The following is a 22,682-nucleotide window of genomic DNA, read 5'->3' on the forward strand; positions in this document are numbered from 1 at the left end:
AAAAAAAAAAAAAAAAAAAGTGAAAAGCAAACAATAGAACCCCCACCCCAAATACAAACCAACAAGATCCTCCAACCAACCAAACCCAAATTAGATATACCTAAAGACAAGATTGGGCAAATCGCTTTGTTGGTTTTTGTTTGTTTGTTGTAGTGAGTATCTAATCTCAGTAGGGGGTTTCTGCTCCTCCTTAGGTCATTCAGTTCCCAAATAAAAGACACAAAACTTTTATATGCATTATAAGCCTTTAAAGCACTAGAGCTAAGCAGATATCCACCCTCTAAGCTAATAGTGTCTACTTTCCTATCAATAACCCTGAGTTATGACTTGCTGTTTCATCTGGGCTGCTCTTAACTCCAATTGGCTGGCCCTCGTGGCTGTGTTTCCATGACTCATCCACTCCATGGTGTCTCCTTTCTCCATTTTCTTCTTTTTCTTTGTGGTCCTCCTCAGACTCTAATCCCGGGAACTGAAGCTCCACCTACCTCTCTCCTGCCCAGCTATAGGGTGCCTGCATCATTATTTAACCAATAGTTTTAAATTGAGGAGCAAAGAAAGTCACAGCATCTCTTAGTCTACCTGAAGATTCTCTTGTTCCTGAAGCAACCAGGACCAGTATTTAGCACCACAATGCATAGCAACAGGCCAAACCTCAACAGCCTGTTTTTGTTGGCTTTTCATATTCTATTACCTTTTTCTACTAGGACGGTTTCCTCTTGTTATCTAAGTATTTATACCAGGGGAATGGGTTCCTTATATAAGATGACAGAGATTTGTATATTTTTTTCCTGTATATTTTAAACTTTTGAGTTACCTAGAATCTCTAATAACTACACACTACTCTTCTGCATAGATTCTTCATAGTGCTCAGAAAGAAGCCTTTTGGAACTTTCTAGAATTATTTTCATCTTTTTAACCAGTTAGTTTTGATCTATAATCTGGTTGGTGGAACCTCTACACGTGTGGAATCAATGGACATGGAGGGCCAAATGTAATGTAGTTTTCTTACAGATTCTTTTCCTTTTGGGGACTTGGTTGAGTTTGTAAGAGTGCAGGTGAGCCTGGCACGTGGGCCATTATTATGTGTAATCAGACTGGGCACTGGGGAGGGGGAGGATCCCCTAGAAGAGGGACCACTGTCCATAGGCAACTTGAATTCCTAACAAATGGTCCAGGGGCTCAGCCTTACTTCATACTTAAGGTTTTTCTTCCTAAGCAAATAAATATACTACTGCAATTTAGGTTCCCGTTTTCATTTGTCAACAATATACAAGTGTCAAACCAGAATGCCCGATGAATGTGAGGTGACAGGAGATACTCAATGGTGACACCTCAGAGGACTAACATTTCTATGAGATTTTGTCTAGTTGGGAACCCTGAGGCATTCTGGGTAAGGAAGATCTTACCATGCCATCTCCCTGCTGTTGTTACCAGAGTCTCTCACACTTTTCACACTGGGTGTTACTTGGGCATTTAGAACCTTCCTTCCTGAGGCTGATGGGGATGACTCTGTGACACGGTCCTGGCTTTGAGGTCTCAGGCTCTGAAGAAGTGGAACAAGCATTTAACCAGGGGAGGGGAGAGGGAAGTTTTGTCATTTTAAACTGTTTTCAGAAACAAAAGGAGTCTTGTGCCTGGCTGAGGAGCTGCCCAGCCTCGTATGGCTCTGAGGCAGCCTCCACTGAAGGAGGAACAGCCTGTCAGTTACTTGGTTATAAAGACATACACATTTTGAGATATTTATTACTAAACTTAGTTCTACTGTAATTTGTTCTTTTAAATGAAAATTATGCCAGAATGTATTGTTTTTAGGAGCTTGTATTTTTGTGCTATATAAAATTCAGTACTTGATTTTATAGAACACTTTAATATTACAATTACAATATACAATTATAGAATATTACAGTTAACAGCATCACAGGGATCTGAAGAAATGATCCCCAGGACAGATGGAGTTGCCAGTGACACTGATCACAGGGCTGGGTGAGATCACTAACACTCCAGAGAACAGCACTTCTTAGAGTCCTTTCATTTCATTTTTATTTTATTATTTTTTAAAGATTTATTTTATTTATTTTATGTGTATGAGTACACTGTAGCTGTACAGATGGCCATGAGCCATCATTTGTGTGGCTGCTGGGAATTGAACTCAGGACCTCTGCCGGCCCCCCTCTGGTTCCAGCGTAATTTATTGCAGCTGTCTTCAGACGCACCAGAAGAGGGCGTCCAATCTCATTATGGGTGGCTATAAGCCACCATGTGGTTGCTGGGATCTGAACTCAGGACCTTCGGAAGAGCAGTCAGTGCTCTTACCCGCTGAGCCATCTCGCCAGCCCTCTTAGAGTCATTTTAACTACATGATATAGAGTGGAGATTCAGTCCGGTGGCAGAGAGCAAGCCTGAGGCCCAGCATACGATCCCCAGCATCCTACCATCAGGCAACTCCACGATATTTTGGTCATCACTGGGTTAGAGAAGCAGAAGTTAACTTTCCATTTTCAAGAACCAACGAGCCATCATCCATGAGGTCTTGCAGTTGGATAACAGGAAACTGTACTTGTTTTTCAAACCACTTGGCAACTGTCAGAAGCTGCTGGTCACAAAATGCACGTCCAATTAACTGCAGTCCTATGGGCAGCCCTTGGCTTGAGAGGGCCACAGGGACACTCACTGCTGGCAAGCCTGAGGGAGAGAAAGACGTCATCAGTGGAAGTCCTCTTGTTTTCTGTGCTTATAAAGAAAGACAGAATAAGGCTTAAAACAAACTATGATAGCCAGGCATTATCTCTGTGAGTTTGAGGTCAGCCTGGTCTACATAGTGAGTTCTAGGATAGCCAGAGCTCTGCAAATAAATTCTGTGTGAAAAAGGAAAACAAAACAAAACAAAACAATCAAAAAAATCCAAAACAAAACAAAAACAAAGCAAAAAAAAAATGACAGAAAACCACCTTTCAAATCCCCCAATTTATGATAAATATATCTCTGTACTTTTGCATCATTCTTTGTCCATATAACTCGTATGATACTGTGTGTCAGTTCACAGAGATCATCATTTCCTCTTCATGGCTGTATTAGATTCCAACTTGTAGCTTTATTCTAATTTATTTGAGAAGTCTTCTACAACGCCCTCCTCCCCCACTCTGCCATCTCTCCGCACAAGCTCCCCCTGCCCCCTCTCCCCACAAGCTCCCCCCAGCCCCCTGCCCTCTCTCCCCACAAGCTCCCCCCATCTCTCCGCACAGCTCCTCACCTCTGCTCTCACCATGGCAACTTCCCTGGAAGAGAGCAGCTTCCCAATAAACCTGCCTTTAATATAATCTAACCTGGCTTGAACTGGTTCATTTCACTGGCAGAAAAATAACCTACCACTACCCTAAAAGAATGTTTTAAACATGAAAGGAGTAATAAAAGGAAAGTCTAGGTCTGTTATGTCTAAAATGGCTTGCGTCAGAGCTGAGTACGGGCAGCACTTCCTGGACCTGCAAATGAGCTGAGGTTCTTGTGTTTTCTCTCTCTCTCTTTTGTTTTCCCTTCATAAGCCTGCCCTGACAACAGATTGGCATCACAATTAGGCTCTCAAGTCCTTTCTGGGGTCTTGAATGTTCAGTCTTGGGGTGTGCATTCAGTAAACTATTCTTGCTTAACTGAGATCGGTGTTTATATGGTTTGTGTGGCAATTCCTGGATCCCAACAGTTTGAATATTTTGAAAATAAACTATTGCATACTAGTTAAGAAAATGTGTATAAGTGAGCGGGGCCCGGGAGCAAGCAGAGGTCCTGAGTTCAGTTCCCAGCAGCCACATGATGGCTCACGGCCATCTGCACAGCTACAGTGTGCTCATACATAAAATAAATAAATACATCTTTAAAAAAGAGAGAAAATGTGTATATACATGCACAGGACACACACATATCCTCCTCAGGTGCTCTTGAAGGGGAGGGTACTTTTAGGAACAATCCTGCTAGAACCTGAATTGAAGACCAGGGAGTCTGTGCACAACTTTGGAGAGAACCACAATATCCTTTGGCAACCTCACCTGCCATATTGACAGCTTGTGTGAAAATATCATCCTGGGCGCTGCGTGTCCGGTTGTCTTCTTTGATGAACTCCAGGTATGGCACTGCCTCAGTCAGGGTGGTGGGGGTTAGCAGGACATCCACCCCAGACTCAAAAACATTCACGAAATCCTTCACAATGAGGCGTCTCACTTTCTGTGCCTTGACAAAATAATTCTCATAATTTCTGTGGAAGAATACAGGTATCTTACCTTAAAGATTCTATTGGTTTCTGCTTTGTTTTTGTTTTTTTTACTGCAGTTCTCTTACACTAAGGCTATAAAAGAGCCACTGGGTCCTCAGCCTTACAATCAGGGGCCACCGAGACCATTAATATTATTCATTCTTCACTCACTGTTTCAGGGCGGCAGGGCCACTGAGACTTTTACTATTATTTATTCACTCACTGTCTTAGGGCGGCAGGTCAGAGGGGCTAAGCCGAAGTCTGAGGAAAGCAGCCAGAGCAGCCTTCCTCCACAAGGTGGACCTCAGGCATTACTCAAGTATCAACCAGACTCATGGTAAGCAACGCTCTGAGCCATCCTGCTGGTCAATCAGTGGTTTAGTTTTTGAGACAGGGTATCACTATGTAGCATGGCTGGCCTAGAACTCACTATGTAGATCCCAGATAGTGCTGGAATTAAAAGACCTGGCCACTACATCTGGCAGTACACCACTAAGATTATTTTATTTTGTTTTTTCAAGACAGAGTTTCTCTGTATAGCCTTGGTTTCCTGGAACTCTACAGACCACAAGCTGGCCTTGAACTCAGGGTTCTGCCTGACTCTGCCTCTTAAATGCTGGCATCAAAGGCATGCGCCACCATGCCCAGCTGATTCCTAACAACTTATAAAAATGAATTTGGTTCAAATGCATTGCTATTCTAAAAGCTTATCACTGGAATTTATTCACAGAATTCATTACTAGATGCAATCCTATCAGAAAACCACAAAATGATACTGTCCATGTGAGATGCTGCTAAACCAAAGCATTTATTTTGAGGAGAGGTACATGGCAATGAAGTTACTTTCTAGGTACAATAGATAAACTTGGGTCTCAAAGGCTTTTGCAATTTTCTATCACCATGTCTCAGTCTATCTACAGTGAAACGATGATAACTAACCGGTCTCACATCTGTCTGAACGATGTCTCAGTGTACTAACTATAGTGTAACTATAGATGTTAACTAGCTGGTCTCACATCTGTCTGATCTACAGTATAATGATGATAGCTAACCGCCTCACATCGGTCTGAACTGTGTCTCGGTGTACTACCTACAGTGGAACAATTACTGAGTTAGACAATAGGAAGCAGTCCTGGAAAGCTGGTTCCATCCAGGGAAACAAGGAAAGCACGGAGGGCTACAGTTTTGTATTTTATGATCAGTCTAGGAAGGCAGAGATAAAATTGAAGGAAGGGTGTTCAGCTCTCTCAGCAGACTGGGCAGGGTGGACACAGAGGCAACCATGCGTCAGTAACACAGAGGGGGAGAAGACCCAGATGCCCCCGAAGCTGGTTTATCACCTTAGGCTCCTCAAGTGTAAAGCTGGGCATGACAGCTCCAGACCCATCGAGAACCAAATATAAGAAGATAACATGTGTGATTTTTCTTTTCTTTTCTTAATCCTATGGACGTCATGTCCTCTTCCTGTACCATCTAACCAATGGCTGCATAGAGATACAAACACAGTGCCCTCCTCTATTGCTCTCCACCTACTCCTTCATGACTCGGCCTTTCCCTGTAATCCCAGTGACCCTCCTGTCTCCACCCCTGTCAGATCTGGGGTTATAGGCATGCGCAGGATGCCCAGTTAAGTAGGAGCTGAGGGCAAATGCTGTTCCTCATGTTATACAGCAAGAGCTCCTTACCACTAAACTATCTTTCCAGCTCCTTACTCTTTTCTGTTGTTTTATTTTGCTAACAGGATTTCATGACCAAGGCTAGCCTTGAACTCACTATGCAACCAATGATGACACTGAACTTCTAATCCTCCGCTTCTACTTCCCAAGTAATGGGACCACAGGCACCTATATCCATAATAACGATGTTAGGCATCAGACCTGGGGCCTCAGACATTTAGGCAAGTAAGTAGTCTACTAATTGATCCAGTAAATACAAGATATGACAATTTTAAGGTTTTAAGAAAAGCAAAGATTCTAAAAGCAATTGTCTTACTCTTTTAGTAAGAAAAAGTTTCCTGAGAGAATTCTTCCTCTCACCACATCATTGAAGCCTTCCTGTCTGGTTGCGGCGTACATGGCTTCAGTAGACACATCAACACCAGCCCTGTGACCTGAGCAGAGGCAATCATCACTGGAGAAAGGAGTCAGGCTTAGCTGTAAGATAGTACTGTGAACAAGATGATTTTGGAGGGCTTTCCTGTCCAAGTCCTTCTGCATTTGCTTTGTTACTGACTGACCACTCAGTTGTGAGGACTAGCATGCAGAGAAAAGACTAGCCACGGAAGAACTTTATGTTGTTCTCTGTCTGTCTGTCCATCCATGCATTCATCTATCCACGCACACTTTGACTGCACTCCACCTTCAGTCCAGAGAAAGAAACATAAAAAGGGTATGTTGAGTACCCCAAGTTCAATACAGAGAAAAAGGTTGACTTGCTGATTTACTTTCCTGAGCCTTATAACTACTGTGTGAGTCTTTCAAACATCTGAGGTCGTAAGCAGCCCGCAGCAGCCATCTTACCGTACTGTAGCCCATCAAATCTTGCCATATTCGATGCTACTTCTGATGTGCACAGGACATGGTAGCAGACAATTGAGTAGCAGGTGTGTGGCAGAGACACCTCAATCACTTTGGCTCCTTCAGACTCAAAGAGGTCAGCAGCTTGGGACCAGAGAGACCGTACTTCACTTGATAATTCTGGTATTAGATATTCCTTAGAGAAAACAAAACAAAACACAGAAGCTGCCAAGTCTAGATAGACTCATGAACATCTGGATTTGGCAATACACTAAAACTGGTAATACAGCTGGTAGGTGCCTTGAGAGACGGGACTAGAAATGCTGGCGGCATAGGAGCACATATTGGACAGCCTCAGCCAGATGTAAGTGTAAACTTGGTGACAGATGGGGCCTCCTATGTGCTGTGTTCACAATGCACTCAGTGCTCTGCTGAGCTTTCAGAGGTTCTGTCACCTTACGCTTCCCACAGCCCATCACATGGGTGTCAGCATTCCTTACTTTAAGGATGAAAAGTGCTGAAAATAGGGGAGAGAAGTAAGTAGCATTTTCAATGTTAACCATTGATCCACAGCAGCGTAGGATCTAGGAGTCTACTAGGTTCACTTCTAAAGCTTGGGTCTAACTTGTTCTTTAACGAGGGCAGAGAGTTATCTTGGCAAATGTCTTTTTAAAGTAGCCATTCCCTACAGTAGGCTGTAAAAGATGTACAAAAGTTCATTTTCCACCACAGAACTTTCTAGAACAAAATAACAATGGTGTCAAAATTAAGAAATCATGTTATTCTGCAGCTAATTTATTTTTCTAAAATATATTAAATGTTAACATATTATCAGGTACGCTTTGGCTAAGGAGGTACGCACCTATGATTTCAGTAGGTGAGAGACAGAGGTGGGAGGGTACCTGAGGTGGCATTCAGTCTGGGGTCTGCAGTTAGGAGCACCTGGCTCACCAGCACCTGTGACCCCAACTCCGGGCATCTGATGTCTCCGGCCTCATGGGTACTTATACTCATGAATATTTACCCACCTGCAGACACATACACCTACATATGATTTAATATAATAAAAAGGGCTGGAAATATGGCTCAACAGTTAAGCATACTGGATGTTCTTCCAAAGGATGTGAATTCAACTCCCAACACCCATGTCAGACAGCTCACAACCATTTGTAGCTTCGGCTCCCGTGTATCTGATGCCCTCTTACAGTTTCCAAAGGTACCAGGTACATACATGGTACAAATATACATGTAGCCAAAATACCCATACACATCTTTTTTTTAATAAATAAAAATTTAAATTAAAAAAACCCACAAAACATGCATACACAGACACATGGGCACACATAGAGGCTTGATTTTTTTTTTAACTTTAAGGTGTCAGTAATTTATTACTTACATGTATAAATTATTACTTGCTATTGCAATAAGTATAGTCTAAATGGCAATAATAGAAATAAATTCAATAACCTTTAATGGGGCCTTACTAAAGAAGGTATGCCTATGTCTTTTACATCAGGGATCAGCAAACTGATCACAGGCAAGTTAATCCACTTTTTGAAAATAAAATTTGATAGGTATACAGACATATTTCTTTATGTAAATAAACAAATTGCCTGTGGATGCTTGCTCACTATAATGGCTGAGTTAAAAAGCCCAGATCTACGACCTACAAAACCTAAAACAGTGTCTCTTTCTTTCCAAGGAAACTTTACAGACTCCTGCTTTATAGGATAATCAAGTTTAATCCTCACAGCTCTCAGGCTCTGGATTTTATCATCCTCATTTCACAAATGAAGACACTGGGCTGGCTTAGCGGGCGATAGTCACATGCTTGCGTTCACAAGGCTGGCCTGTAAAGGCAGTGGCTTAGAGATTCAAACCCACCAGGCTGCCTCCTGGCCCTGCGTTTGACTTCCCAGCCTTTCTCAAGTAGCAGAAGGAACTTACCTTTGGGATTCCTATACAGAGTCTGCTCACATCCATCACACCGGGAATCGTGGCTGGCTTCACAGGGTCTTTTACTGTGGTGGAATCTTTGGGGTCGTGTCCAGCCAGGACACCTGCAAGGAGAAATCCTGACATGTGACAGACAGAATGTTTTACATGGAGGCTTGAGAATGACACGCAAGTGCAGAAATACCTAACACAACTGCTGTATCGTCCACACATCTGGTGAAGATTCCTGGCACATCCATTGAATTCACCAGGGGAATAAGGCCGTGTCGGGAAACCAACCCATAGCTCGGTTTGAAACCAACAACCCCACAGTGGGCAGCAGGGTTCCTGGTGGATCCACCAGTGTCCGATCCCAGAGCCCTGGAATTCAGAGAGAACTCATTTAAGAGAAATGATATTCTTTAATTGCATTTGAAATCTACCATGTAACAGTGTCCTTTCCCTTAGTCACCTAGAGTAATCTATACTCGGCATAAAGGACTCATATGGTATAGAAAACCGCAGAGAGTCAGCAACAAACACTGCCTCCCTCCTGCCTCTGCCTCCTGAGTGCGGGAATTACGGGCATGGACTGCTACCTGGCCTTTCAATTCTTTTTTAAATTGTTTGTTTGTTTGTTGAGAGCATTATGTTATCCTAAATTTCCATCCCTGTTTGTTTATAATCATCACCTCTTACTGCCATTAAAATCATAAAAATTGAGAATACATGTAAATATTGAAAAATAACTTAGAGCAACAACAGGCAGTCTGCTTTCCTAAGCTAACCACCATCCCCAGAAACCCAGATGCCACCTCTTTGCTGTCCACGTGGGGTTACGGCTGGAAATGTACTGTCATTTACATAGGCAGTGATGTTGTTCTCAGCTGGCATGGTAGCCTCTAGTGAACTTCTGTTGATAAATAGCATCACCCACAAATCTCTGCTCATGCTTGACTGCTTTCAGGTGGCTGTCTTCTAAGTAGCAGGGTTAATGAACAAAAGGTCTGCTTGTTATTATAAACTCTTTTTAAAAAAGATTTATTTATTTAATGTATATGTGTATGCTGTCTTCATGTATACCAGAAGAGGTAATCAGATCCCATTACAATTGGTTGTGAGCACCATGTGGTTGCTAGGAACTGAACTCAGGACCTCTGGAAGAGCAGCTAGTGCTCTTAACCGCTGAGCCATCTCTCCAGCCCATAAATTCTTTTTGTTTTAAAGATTTATTTATTTATTTTATGCATATGTAAGTACACTGTAGCTGTACAGATGGCTGTAAGCCATCATGTGGTTGCTGGGATTTGAACTCAGGACCTTTGGGAGAACAGCCAGTGCTCTTAACAGCTGAGTCATCTCTCTAGCCTCCATAAATTCTTAACCTATATGATTAAAATACTTGTTGCAGAACAGGCTAATTCATGTATTTACTTGTAGTGAGCTGTGGTTTAACGTTACAGCAGCATCACTGAGATCTCAAAATTTTGGTTACTCTCACTTTAAAAAAAAATACTTGTTAAATGTTCATATTGAAAAGTTCTTCATTATCCAACAAGGTGAATGTCCATTTCACAGCCTAGGCACCTAGAGGGTATGTGCTATTCTGATTAAAAAAACAAAAGGCGGCTGATTGTTCTGGCAGCATGTGTATAGTAGAGGATTGCAAAATCAATCATCAATGGGAGGAGAGGTCCTTGGTCCTGTGAAGCTTCTGTGCCCCAGTGTAGGGGAATGCCAGGGCCAATAAGTGGGAGAGGGTGGGGTGGCAAGCATGGGGAGGGGGGAGTCAACAGGAGTTTATTCTTATTGTTTTTGTTTGTTTGTTTGTTTGTTTGTTCCTGGGAGGGGAAACTGGGAAAAGAAAAATCATATGACATGTAAATAAAGAAAATATCTAATAAAAAACAAACAAACAAAAGGTGGGCTGGTGAGATGGCTCACCGGGTAAGAGCACCGAAGGTCCTGAGTTCAAATCCCAGTGACCATATGGTGGCTCATAACTACCCGTGATGGGATCTGACCCCCTTTTCTGGTGCTTCTGAAGACAGCTACAGTATACTTAGTTATAGTAATAAATAAATCTTAAAAAAAAAAAGAAAAGGCAACAACAAAGATTAAAAATCTAGAAAAGGAGTAACCTGAGGCCATCATGCTGTGTGAGTCAAGCCAGTCACAAGATAATGAATGCAGGAAGCACATGCAGGAAGTGCCCAGAACAGTCAGATCCAGAGAGACAACAGGTCTGGGATGGGGATAGTGGTGGCTGAGCTCCAGTTTTTCAAGATGGAAAATACATTTTTAGATTAATTACAAAATTACATATGCTTATTTTATCACAACTTAAAGTGGAAATACGTATAAATGGGACTCCGTGGAGTGACGGAGACAGAGCTTGCTGGGACAGCTAGCTGTGCGATGCTTGTGGGTTTCCAGTTTCCACTGATCTTCGCTTCCCTGAGATGCAAAGCTGAGAACTTCTGATGTCCCTCTGGGTCCTTCCTGCTGACTCACGCCAAGGCTGAGGCCTGGCAGTCTGGTCTCTGTAGGTCGTGCCACAGCTGCTGACTCCTGTTTGCTGTCCCCACTCTCTCAAACTGGACTGCTGGTGTGTCTGTGAAGTGTTTGCGAGTGGATCGAGCTGCTGCTGCTGACCTGTGAGCTAACTGCCGATTCCAGACAGCACAGATGGGAGTTTCTCCAGGGAACCTTTTTAAACAGGTCCGCTTCCCCCATATCCTTTCTTTCCCACTACCTCTGGTGGGTAGTGGGCTAAAAGGGAGGTTAAAATGTTTAAGAACCATCATTAAAAATAAGGATTGAAAAAGTTAAAGTTACAACAACTGAAAATTTAAACAATAATTTAAAAAGAAAGCTGTTGTACATGCCTAACACAAAATCCCAAGTGTCATATAATGATATGATATAAAAGTAAAAATTGTCTTATTTGCAGTACCCTTGAGAGCCCTGTGACACACTTTCATCCACACACCTCTATATGTGCCTGCCATCCAGGCCCTGGCAAGGATTCCTCCTAACAGGAGCTACATGACCTGTCCTTAACTTGTTTCACCTCATGCACCTTGGGTAACTTCCCATATCACTCTACACTGACTCGTCTCATTCTCCATGCGGCTCAATAATACTCCAAGAACCTTCTTAAGTAAAAAACTGCAAAAGAACAAATAAATCAATGCAAGGGAGACAAAAGCAGACTTCAGTTTGGATACACTCAATTGGAAGTTGCTTTCGATTGGTGCTTCTACTGACTATGTATATGTACATGTATACATACATACATACATACATACATGTAGGAATAGATATGAATAATTTGCCTTTACATTGAAAGTAATGGTTTGGACTGAGCGATGTTCCTAACAGTAACACACCACTTGCGCTCTACAGAAAGTGCAATCTCACCAGTACCACTTAAGCTACAAAACCAAGCCTGTTGCTTTCAAAATTTTAAATAGATAGTCTCTTATTAGCATTCACTGACGGCTGTGTAAAAGTAAAGCCTACATTTCCATAGGAATTATGTGTCAAGACGCCATCTTCTCAGAGTAGACTCAGGAAGACGTATGCTAAGTGGACTGATGAAGGCGGGGACAGGCACTTGATCCTGCACTTCTAATGTGTCAGGCGCTCATTAATATTAATGCAAGGCTCTAACAGGCCAGAGATAAACGGAATAGCTTTTCTTCTTAACAAGACTTCAGGAATATGAAGGGAAGAAGCTCTGAGGAACCAACGGCTCCAGTTCTAAAATATGTAAATAAATTATTGGTTGCAATGCCCGTGAAAGGTGTAGCTTCAGTGGATAAAGAGAGGGAAAACACATACATACTATATTACTGAGGAAACACGTTGAACTCACTTAAATTGAGACTGATAAATATTTATTTACTATTCTCTAGGTGGTTAAGAAATGTTTGACAGGCCAGACACACGCCTATGACCCTGGCACTCAGGAGCAGGAGCCAGAGGATTAGAGGTTTGAGGCTGCTGTCGGGTACAGGTTGTAAGTGAGACCACACTTTAGACACCGGCTCTCCTGAGAAGAGGAGATCCTTTTAAAAGTAGGACTTAAAACATGGCTGGTGGGTTCTTATCACCGTGGAACAGATAATCGGCTCCTAAGGTGGCTGAAAAGCTCTGCTTGGTAAGACACCGTCGGTGGCAGATTTATGGAAACTATTCTAAATATCTTATTGATTCGAATACTACTAAGGGAGTTTTTTTTTTCTTATTTTTAGAGATTTTCTGAAGGATAAATCACCATGAACAGCTCAGCAGGAATGAACTAAAGCAGTCAGCATTTGCATAGCGAACGGATGCCAGAATAAATTATTAAAAAATAAGATTCATGAAGTTCACTCATGTTCAATGTTTTGTTTCGTAAGATCCATAAAGCCATGCTTTAAAATAACCAGAGATTACAGGAGAAATTTTCAAATGTCATTTTAAGTTAAGTTTTAAAGTACAAAGTTCACATCGTAGGCTTAGAGTACCCTTGGAGGTCAATTTGATATACTTTTGAACACAAACAGCTCACCAAAAAGAAACACAGAGACCAGGGTCTGAGGTGCTGTGCCATTCACTGGGCTTTGCCTGGAGCTTGACCACGTGTATCAGGGCGGGGCTTAAAGCACAGACAGAAAGAAAGATCTTACGCAAAGCACGTGAACGCTGCCACGGCAGCCGCGCTGCCGCCCGAGCTCCCTCCAGTTATCAGCCAGTGTGAATCTTCACGTGCATCCTGCCGGCGTCTTTCCCGGTATTGCTTTGAGTAAGTCCAGGGGTTCTTAACTGGTCCAAACACGCCATCCGTGCTTCCAGATCTGAGATGGAGAAGCAAAACTTCATTTTGTGTTCTCCCAGGATACTCGTGGAACTGTCCTTAGCCGACTGCAGCTTGTGATGGAGAAGCTGAGACTACTCACAAGCAGCTAAGGGGTGTGGCACCGGAAGTAAGTCTGTGGAAAAGCTAAGGGAAGATCTAGCCTGGTTGATTGTCCAAACCAGTTAACGATGATTTCCCTTGTGAGTCGAAAAGATTCACAAACATTTTTTAGAGGAATTTCCCCTTTAGTCAGAAAGTTTCAAGAAAAGCATCGGGTGTGGTAGCTCACACCTTCAATCTTGGCATTTAGTTGGCTGAGGCAGAAAGATGAATGAATTCCAGGCAAGCCTGGGCTAGAGTGAAAACTGTCTCAAAACCCCAAATCCAGGGATGAGGAGATGCTCAGTGTGTGAGAGCTTAATGCTTGCTGTGCAAGCATGTGACCTTAATTTGAATTCTTAACACACATGACTGTAGGCCTGCCACCCTCAGGGTGGGCATACACGCGCAGGTCCCAGGGCCTTGCTGCCAGCCAGCCTAGTCTAATAGATACTAAAGACCCTGTCTCAAGGCATTAGGACTGAGTATGTTAGACAAAGACATCTAATATGCCTCTCCATGTGGTGCAAGGGTGCATGTATTGCCATGCATGCATATCACAGAGAGAGGAAGAATCGGGGGAGAGGGAGAGGTATGGAACAACCACAAAATGGAATGTAATTAAGTTATTTTCTAAATATTTGAAGTTTCATTCTCAAGATGAATTGAGAAACTACAGAGAGCATTTTACTTAGCTGCATCTCTTGGTGGCACTGCTTCGCTGTCTGCGTGCTGTGTACTTACATACACAGCCAGACACAGTTTTTCCCTGAACCACTTAAGGTAAGTTATGCATATCATGGTCATGTTCTCTAAATATTTAAGGATGTATTTAGCATGAAATTCCTAAGAATGAAGACATTCAGCCATACATTCACAGTATATTTACCAATCATTACAAAATGAATACCAATGTTATACAATTCAATTTTGACAGCTGGTTTAATGCTTTACAGCAGTTCATGCGCTTCTGGGATTAAGTTCAGGATTAGGTCTTATATTTAGTTATTCTCTGTTTTCTATTTCAATGTTTTTATTAGATTATGCTAATTATATGTAACAGTGGGTTTCATTATGATAGCCACTGTTCATGCATGTGCACAATGTACATGGTACCCTTTCCCTTTTATTTATTAATTTCTTTTTAAATTCAGCCTTCCTATGTAGTCCAGGCTGACCTCCATCCTTTAGCAACAAAAGACAATGGGTTATTTCTAGTTTCTGTTTCAGACAAAGCCACCATAGATTGTTCTGAAAGGTCCCATCTAGCACTGTGTACAAACAGAAGCCCTATTTGTGGATAAATATGTAGGATGGATCTACTGGGCCACACGGTACACAAAGGTCTAGCCCTAAGAAACAAGTAGCCAGGTACAATGGTGCATCCTGTAGTCCTAACACTAAGAGGCTGGACCAGAAAGCCAGGGAGTCTGAGGCCAGCCTGCGCTAGAGACCTCTGTTTCCTCCCAAGAGCATTCCTAACCCACAACATGTAGGAAATACAATTTCTCTCCACCCTTGCCAGTACTCCATGCTACCAGTGTTAAGCTATCCTAATAAATGTATACATCTTACTGTGGTTGTAAATCTTATTTCCTGGATAATTAATGACACTAAGTATTTTTCATGCATTTATGTTAATCATATATCATCTTTGATGAAATGCCTGTTTAAATATTTGCCCATTTGAAAAAACAAACCCATAGAACTGTAAGAATGGCTTAGTGTTTCAGCGTGCTCCCTACTCCTCTAGAGGACTAGTGTTCAGTTCCCAGCATCCATACCAGGCATCTCATAACCACCTAGAACTCCAGCTCTAGAAGATCTGACTTCCTCTTCTGGGTGCCATGGGTACTCCCAGACATATGGCATACATGTAAATAATAATAAATCTTAAAAAAGAATTCTTAAGGGTTTGGTCCCTGGCATGTCCATCCACCGTGCTCCAATGGATGGCCCCACTCTCAGAAGTACCCGCAGTTCAAACTGGACTCAATGGCTAATCACAGAGAAGAAAGAAGACAGGAAGTTGGGGTTGGGAGGGAAGTAGGGGTAGATCTTGACCTGAGAGGACTTAGAGGGAGGAATGGGGCATGAATATGATCAAAGTACATTGTAAGAAATTCTCAGAGTTAAGAAACTCTAGTGTCCATCAACAAGAAGTGCCATGCTAGGAATGAGAAGCACGGTTAGGAGCGCTGCTTTCTAGAGACAAGAATTAGCTTGGGTTCAAAGCATGACTCATGAAGTTGGGCGTTAGCACTTTGAATGTTGCCATCTCTCCCACATAGTAGGGCATTCAGTTATTCACTGAATGAAAATGCACCACATTCCTACTAGGTGACAGAAACTGGAAAACACTGATTTAGCAGGCACCAAGCCATCAAAGCTGTATCTGGCCAGGGCGGGAGTTAGGTATGAACCAAACATTCACCACCCAAGTCCAGACAGAGCCTGGCTTGATTCCTGGAAGAGGCTGTGTATTCAGGAATTTGGGACAGAGGAGTGTGGCCACACAGTTTTGAACACAGGAAAATAGTGTGGTGAAGTCTCCCTCCACTTCATGAAAGCCTATGTCACTTGTATCCCAAATGTGTCATCTCAGGCAAAGCCATGTATTGTACCTTAAAAAATCAAGATGGGAATGGTTCATTGAGTAACAGTATACACACACATTCATATATATGATATAAATCTCTCTCTCTATATATATGTATATGAATATACATATGTATGTATATATATGTATGTATATTTGTATGCTTGTTTTTTTGAGACTGGGTCTAAGTAGTCTTGGCTGTCCTGGAACTCACTCTGTAGACCAAGCTGGACTTGAACTCAGAAATCCACCTACCTCTGCCTCCTGAGTGCTGGGATTAAAGGGAAGCGCCAACACACCAACTGAAGCTTTATATATTTTACATTACAAATTTCTAAATTTATCATTTTAGACTTTACATTCTTTGACCTCATGCTATGGGACACTTTCATAGCATCTTCCTGCTTTTATGAAGTAAAGGACGCTTCTTGATTAGACTTCCACACATTTCCTTGTTGCTGGTTGTTGGTTATGACTTCCTAGCTGCCTATCACAGGTAATGGCATGCCCTCAAAGAGTCACGCTGGAGACATAGCGACACATACTAAGTGTACTTTTTCCTCTTTGGCCATGCTACTATTGATCAGCTGAGAAAAGAAAGTATCCTAGCTGGGCGGTGGTAGCGCACACCTTTAATCCCAGCACTTGGGAGGCAGAGGCAGGTGGATTTCTGAGTTCTGAGTTCAAGGCCAGCCTGGTCTACAGAGTGAGTTCCAGGACAGCCAGGGCTATACAGAGAAACCTTGTCTCGAAAAACCAAAAAAAGAAAGAGAGAAAGAAAAAGAAAAAAAGAAGGAAAGAAAGAAAGAAAGTATCCTAAAAATCCATACTCACATTTACTTTTAAGGATGAGCTCATTAAACATGTATCTATGAGTACTCAGAGAGATCACAACTGACATGGGAGTCAAAGGGCTGTTTCTACAAAACTGGAAGGCTGATTTACTAATATATAATAATTATGAAACAAATATGCATGTGAAAAGAATTATGAAGTGGGAAAAATCTCAAGTACTTTTGGTGACTGACTGGCTGACTGGCGGACTGACTGACTGACTGATTGGCTGACTGACTGACTGGCGGACTGACTGACTGGCTGACTGACTGGCTGACTGACTGACTGGCGGACTGACTGACTGGCGGACTGACTGGCTGACTGACTGGCTGACTGACTGACTGGCGGACTGACTGGCGGACTGACCGACTGACTGACCGACTGACTGGCGGACTGACTGCCTGACTGCCTGACTGGCTGACTGGCTGGCTGACTGGCTGACTGGCTGACTGCCTGCCTGCCTGCCTGACTGACTGACTGACTGACTGGCTGGCTGGCTGACTGACTGATTGACTGACTGGCTGACTGACTGGCTGACTGACTGACTGACTGGCTGACTGACTGACTGACTGCCTGGCTGACTGACTGACTGACTGACTGGCAGACTGACTGACTGACTGCCTGGCTGACTGACTGACTGACTGCCCCCGACTCCGGCAAGCATCAGGAACAAAGCAAGGCTATCTGTTTTCATCTGCTTCCCTCTGCTCATCTTAATTATTTGTATATCTACTCACGGCTATGCCAATGAGTGCCGATGACCACAGAGGCCAGAGTTGGTGCTGGGTCACCTGAAGCTGGACTTACAGGTGTGGCTGAGTTATTTACTTGGTGTGGCTGCTGGGAACTGAACTCAGAACCTCTGCAAGAGTGTAACACTGCATAGACACTCCAGGGCTGAGCCATCTCTCCACCTCCCTATTTATGCTTTGTCTTCAACACTGCATTGATGATCTTAACTGCTTCCATAAAGCAAAATGTAGATACTAAAAAAATAAAAAACTGTCTTAGCTATCTACACAAAATATTCCAAGGAATCTATAAAGATCAATTAGAACTAACAAATGAACTTGAACAAGTTCTGAGATAGGAGGTCAGTAGAGAAAAACCAATTATATTATTATGCACTTGCTATAAATAATTAGAAACTGATAAATTATAGCATAAAGTAAGCCATGAGCTGGAATGTGGCTCAGTGGGCTAAGCCTAAATTCAATCTTCAGTTATCCATGTGGGGAAGAAAAGCTCAGACTTCCAGAGCTGTGTTTGAACTGTACCTGTACATGGCCAATTCCTCAAAATAAATTAATAATTGTAATTAAAAAACATAAATCACATAAGCCCTATAGAAAGTTTACATTGGAAAATCTTAAAAGTATTCCTGAGAAGAAATAAAAATCTCAATGAGCACATACTCATGGTATCTGTCAATTAGAAGACACAGGCTCAAAAGACGTTGCTTCTAAAACACTCACATGGAAAACAGGGCTGCAGTGTGTTCGGAGACTTACAAAGGAGCATAGTGAGAGGCTCTGAGACCAGGGTCAAGACCAGATCCCAACAGTGAGCACAGGCTTTTAAACCAGGGTCAAGACCAGATCCTGACACAGGCCTACGTGTGTGTGTGTGTGTGTGTGCAGAGAACAAGGACAAGCTTGTCTTGTTTAAACAGTGCAGGGATAAGTAAAGACCTGAACTTTATTCACACCGTATGCAAAAGCCTTCAACAGTATGGGTGGCATCGCTAAGCAGAAGAGCTAAATCTATAAAGCTACAAGAAAATCCTGCCATTTTGGTCTGGATAAGGATTCCTGGAAATATCATAGAAGCATGAATCATGAAAGGAAACAATGATGAGGATGGGCTTTATCAAAATTAAAAATTTTGACTCTTCGAAAAGCAGCGATGAGCAACACTGATTATCTAGGATTAAATGAGACAGGCTGACTCCATGACAGGCTTCAAATTGGCAGTTCAGGAGACTAGGCCTAGATCTCTGTTTGCAAGTCCAGGCCTCAGAAGCTGCCCTGACACCGGGCCTGAGGCAAGGATAATGCATTGGTCAGCAGCAGTTTCCAGAGGTCCCCAGCAATGGTTCTGGAATGTCCCTAGAGATAAAGCCAACAACAGAGGTCACCTACCCCTCCCCTAATGTCCTTTAAGTCAGGCCTGCGAGCTCACTTTGGGGTTTCCATTTTGGAATGGAGCATGCTAGACTTCTGCAGAATAAAACACTCTTTTCTTTTACATACTGTTTGAGTCCGGGTTATCACTCTTGGGTGAATCATGGACCCTTATAGGTTCACCTAAGAAACAAGCCTCTGGGGTGCCTCTCAGAGGGTTAACACTGGGTTAACAGAGGCGGGAACACACGCTAACTGTGGGCAGTGCATTCTTGAACCATGCTATGGGCCAGGTTTAAGGGGCCCTGACTACGTAAGGAGAGCTGGCTGAGCAGCAGCAGTGTTCACTGCTCTCTGCTTCCTGGCTGCACAGCCCATGTGACCAGAGCCTCAGGCACCCACCACTATGTCTTTCCTGCCAGGAGTGCTCCCAAACCATAAAACAAAGAAGGCCCTTTGTCCTTGGAGTCACCTATTTGTGTTACAGCAAAGCAAAAAGCAACGAATACAGACAGTGAATGAAAAGGTAAGCCAAAGACTTTGATAACAGACTTGGATCCACAATATATGAAGAACTCTTCTAACTCAATAAATAACCCACTTTACAAAAGACTGGGATAGATACTTCGCTGAAAAGTCACAAATGGCAAAATAAGCACATGAAAAGACACTTACCATCACTATTCACCAGAGAAATACATTTTAAAACCCAAACAATATATCTACATTTTGTTAGACAACTGGACACAATCTCAAGAGGACTAAAGACTCTGGCATCAGAGAGCTCAGGAAGCAGGCTGGAGGCCTGGCTCAGCAGCTGAGAGCCTGCGGAGCTGGGTTGGCCTCTGCTGGCCTCCACTGACATCCATCTGCTCACATGCCATTCACTTAATAGACACACATGAAATAATAATTCAAGTAAACATTTTAAAAAAAATACTCAAGAAGTAACCTTGCTTCCTTTAGGTATCTACATGCAATGGAATTAAGGGCATAGATCTTAAATAAAAAGAGGAAATTTTCAGGGGCTGGAGAGATAGCGCTATAGTTAAGAGCACTGGCTGTTCTTCCAGAGGCCCTGAGTTCAATTTCCAGCAACCACATGGTGGTTCACAACCATCTGTAATGAGATCTAATGCCCTCTTCTGGTGTGTCTGAAGACAACTACAGTGTACTCATATAAATAAAATAAATAAATCTTAAAAAAAAAAAAAGAAAAAAAAATGTTCATTTACTTACCCCATAGCAAACTCATCTAAATTTGTTTTCCCCATGAGTAGAGCTCCCTGATCCAACAACTTCTGAACTACTGTAGCATTGTAAGGTGGTATATAACCTAAAGAATAGTATTTTATTATGTGAGAGAAAACAACGAATAGGAAGCACGATTTTAAGTTTTAATTAAGCAATTACTATTGGAGCATGAGCTATTCCTAATTTAAATAGTAGATCCACCTCTACCTCTACCACTACCACCTCCTACAGATTGAAACAAACAAACAAAAAAAGATCCCCTGGAGCGGATATTCTGAAACACACTGTGATCCATCTAATGAAAGAGGACTCCAAGAATGTTATTTTCGGTGGGCAGCATTCTGAGTACCTTTTCTTTCTCTACTTATTTTTCCTATTAGGATCCAAATATATTGGTAAACATTTTTGTTTTCAGCCTGATAGGTTAAAGAATAAAACTAAGGCCAGGCAGTGGTGGTGCACACCTTTAATCCCAGCACTTTGGAGGAAAAGGCAGGTGGATTTCTGAGTTCGAGGCCAGCCTGGACTACATAGTGAGTTCCAGGACAGCCAGGGCTATACAGAGAAACCCTGTCTTGAAAAAACAAACAAACAAAAAATAAAAAAATTAAAAAAAGGATAAAACTAAGGATTACCACACAGTTCTAAAAGATGGTGAGCAGATGCTGAGGGATTCTCAAGTGTCCACAGGAGGAATAATGCCTGCCAGGACTAAGTCCTCCTGAAAAGGCTCCTAAACTTCATAAGCAGTTCTCACCGATGGGACTGTTATTGCCTAGAGATTCTGTAGGTAATGAGCGAGCAGTGAAGAGGCAATAGTCTATTCTCAGTTCTTCCCACAAGGTTGTAATTAAGCTCAGGGTATCTTAGAGCGTCTGTATTTTTAAGTGTGAAAAACATCTATCTTTATAAAAGTATCAATGTTGTCATCAGTTACACTTTACCTTTTAACATATTTGATGCACATGTTGTCTCAATGCCAGATGTACTGAAGTTGTCCTTTACGGCAACAGGAATTCCATCTAAATCTCCAAGAGACTGACCTGCATTTAAAAGCCACAAGGGAGGATGGAAAGATGGCTCAGTATGTCAGAGTGCTAGGAGAACATGCCTGCATTGAGATCCCAGCATTGACACATGACATATGCCTGCCTGTAACCGCAGTGCTGTGAGAGGTGAGGACAGCATGGTCACTCTGGCTTATTGGCCGTAAGATAGAAAGTGACCCACCAGGGCACCACATACACACACATGAACACACGAACACACGAACATACATACACACACACACACACACACACACACACACACACACACAGAGTGCAAGAGAATGCCAGAAGAATGATAAAAGATAATTTTTTTTCAGAAATCAATTTTCCACTGGAAATTATTGCAGATAGGCACTACACAGCATTTATACTAAACAGCTCAGGACAAATTCTTTAACCAAGAGGGATTGTTTTAAGTTTAAAGCTTTACTTACACCAGGCAGTGGTGGTGCACGCCTTTAATCCCAGCACTTGGGAGGCAGAGGCAGGCGGATTTCTGAGTTCGAGGCCAGCCTGGTCTACAGAGTAAGTTCCAGGACAGCCAGGGCTACACAGAGAAACCCTGTCTCGAAAAAACCAAAAAAAAAGAAAAAGAAAAAAGAAAGAAAGAAAGAAAAAAGAAAAAAAGCTTTACTTACTGAAAGACAGATCAATGGAATACAATGGACATAATTTACATCTACCTTGCTTGTATCTTCTCTCTGACTCTTCAGCTTGCTTTAAAGCCACCTCTTCCGATACAGTAATGTAAGCGTTGAGATACTTGGTTTTCTGGATGAGGGAGAGACATTTCTTGCAGAGCTCTGTTGGTGTAACCTGGCCTTGCTTCAGTGCTGCAGAAACCTACAGTACAGATAATTACAAAACACTTTTACAGATTCTGTACAAAGTCCAAATTTTGTATCAAGGGAGCCGAAAGCAATAGATGAAATGTAGAGGTGAGGCTTGGGTTCAAATTCTAGAGCCCACGCATAGCCTACACTCGGACAGGGCGGTGAGCAAAGGGCGGCAGGGAGCAGCAGAGGGTGGGGACGGTGGGGAGCAGTCTTCCCCTTCCTCCACTACGCTCTCGTCTCTAAGTATGCTTGGGCGAGAAACGGAACAGTTTACGTGAGCACAAGCAGACCTGCAGCAGCTGAGGGCAGCCTGGGTACAGAGCAGACCTGCAGCAGCTGAGGGCAGCCTGG

The 22,682-nt window shown here is 42.6% G+C and overlaps 1 protein-coding gene across 2 annotated transcripts in view; it reads right to left on the bottom strand.

Annotated features, from left to right (window-relative positions):
* Positions 1–1,800: 1,800 nt before the first annotated feature.
* The window catches only part of Qrsl1 (glutaminyl-tRNA amidotransferase subunit QRSL1), a 26,363-nt gene continuing 5,481 nt past the window's right edge, over positions 1,801–22,682 (bottom strand). The window contains exons 2-11 of one of the 2 annotated variants that reach the window (XM_031346724.1): positions 22,179–22,338; positions 21,391–21,489; positions 20,432–20,528; positions 13,368–13,535; positions 8,897–9,072; positions 8,704–8,816; positions 6,760–6,952; positions 6,233–6,350; positions 4,038–4,243; positions 1,801–2,682 (exon numbers count right to left, since the gene is read on the bottom strand). In XM_031346724.1, coding sequence (XP_031202584.1) covers positions 2,462–2,682; positions 4,038–4,243; positions 6,233–6,350; positions 6,760–6,952; positions 8,704–8,816; positions 8,897–9,072; positions 13,368–13,535; positions 20,432–20,528; positions 21,391–21,489; positions 22,179–22,338 — 1,551 coding nt within the window. In that variant the 3' untranslated portion in view covers positions 1,801–2,461. The remainder of the gene's footprint in view (positions 2,683–4,037; positions 4,244–6,232; positions 6,351–6,759; positions 6,953–8,703; positions 8,817–8,896; positions 9,073–13,367; positions 13,536–20,431; positions 20,529–21,390; positions 21,490–22,178; positions 22,339–22,682) is intronic. The other variant, XM_031346725.1, reaches the window with a different exon arrangement.

The sequence above is a fragment of the Mastomys coucha genome, unplaced genomic scaffold, assembly GCF_008632895.1.
Source record: "Mastomys coucha isolate ucsf_1 unplaced genomic scaffold, UCSF_Mcou_1 pScaffold3, whole genome shotgun sequence".
Classification (NCBI taxonomy): domain Eukaryota; kingdom Metazoa; phylum Chordata; class Mammalia; order Rodentia; family Muridae; genus Mastomys; species Mastomys coucha.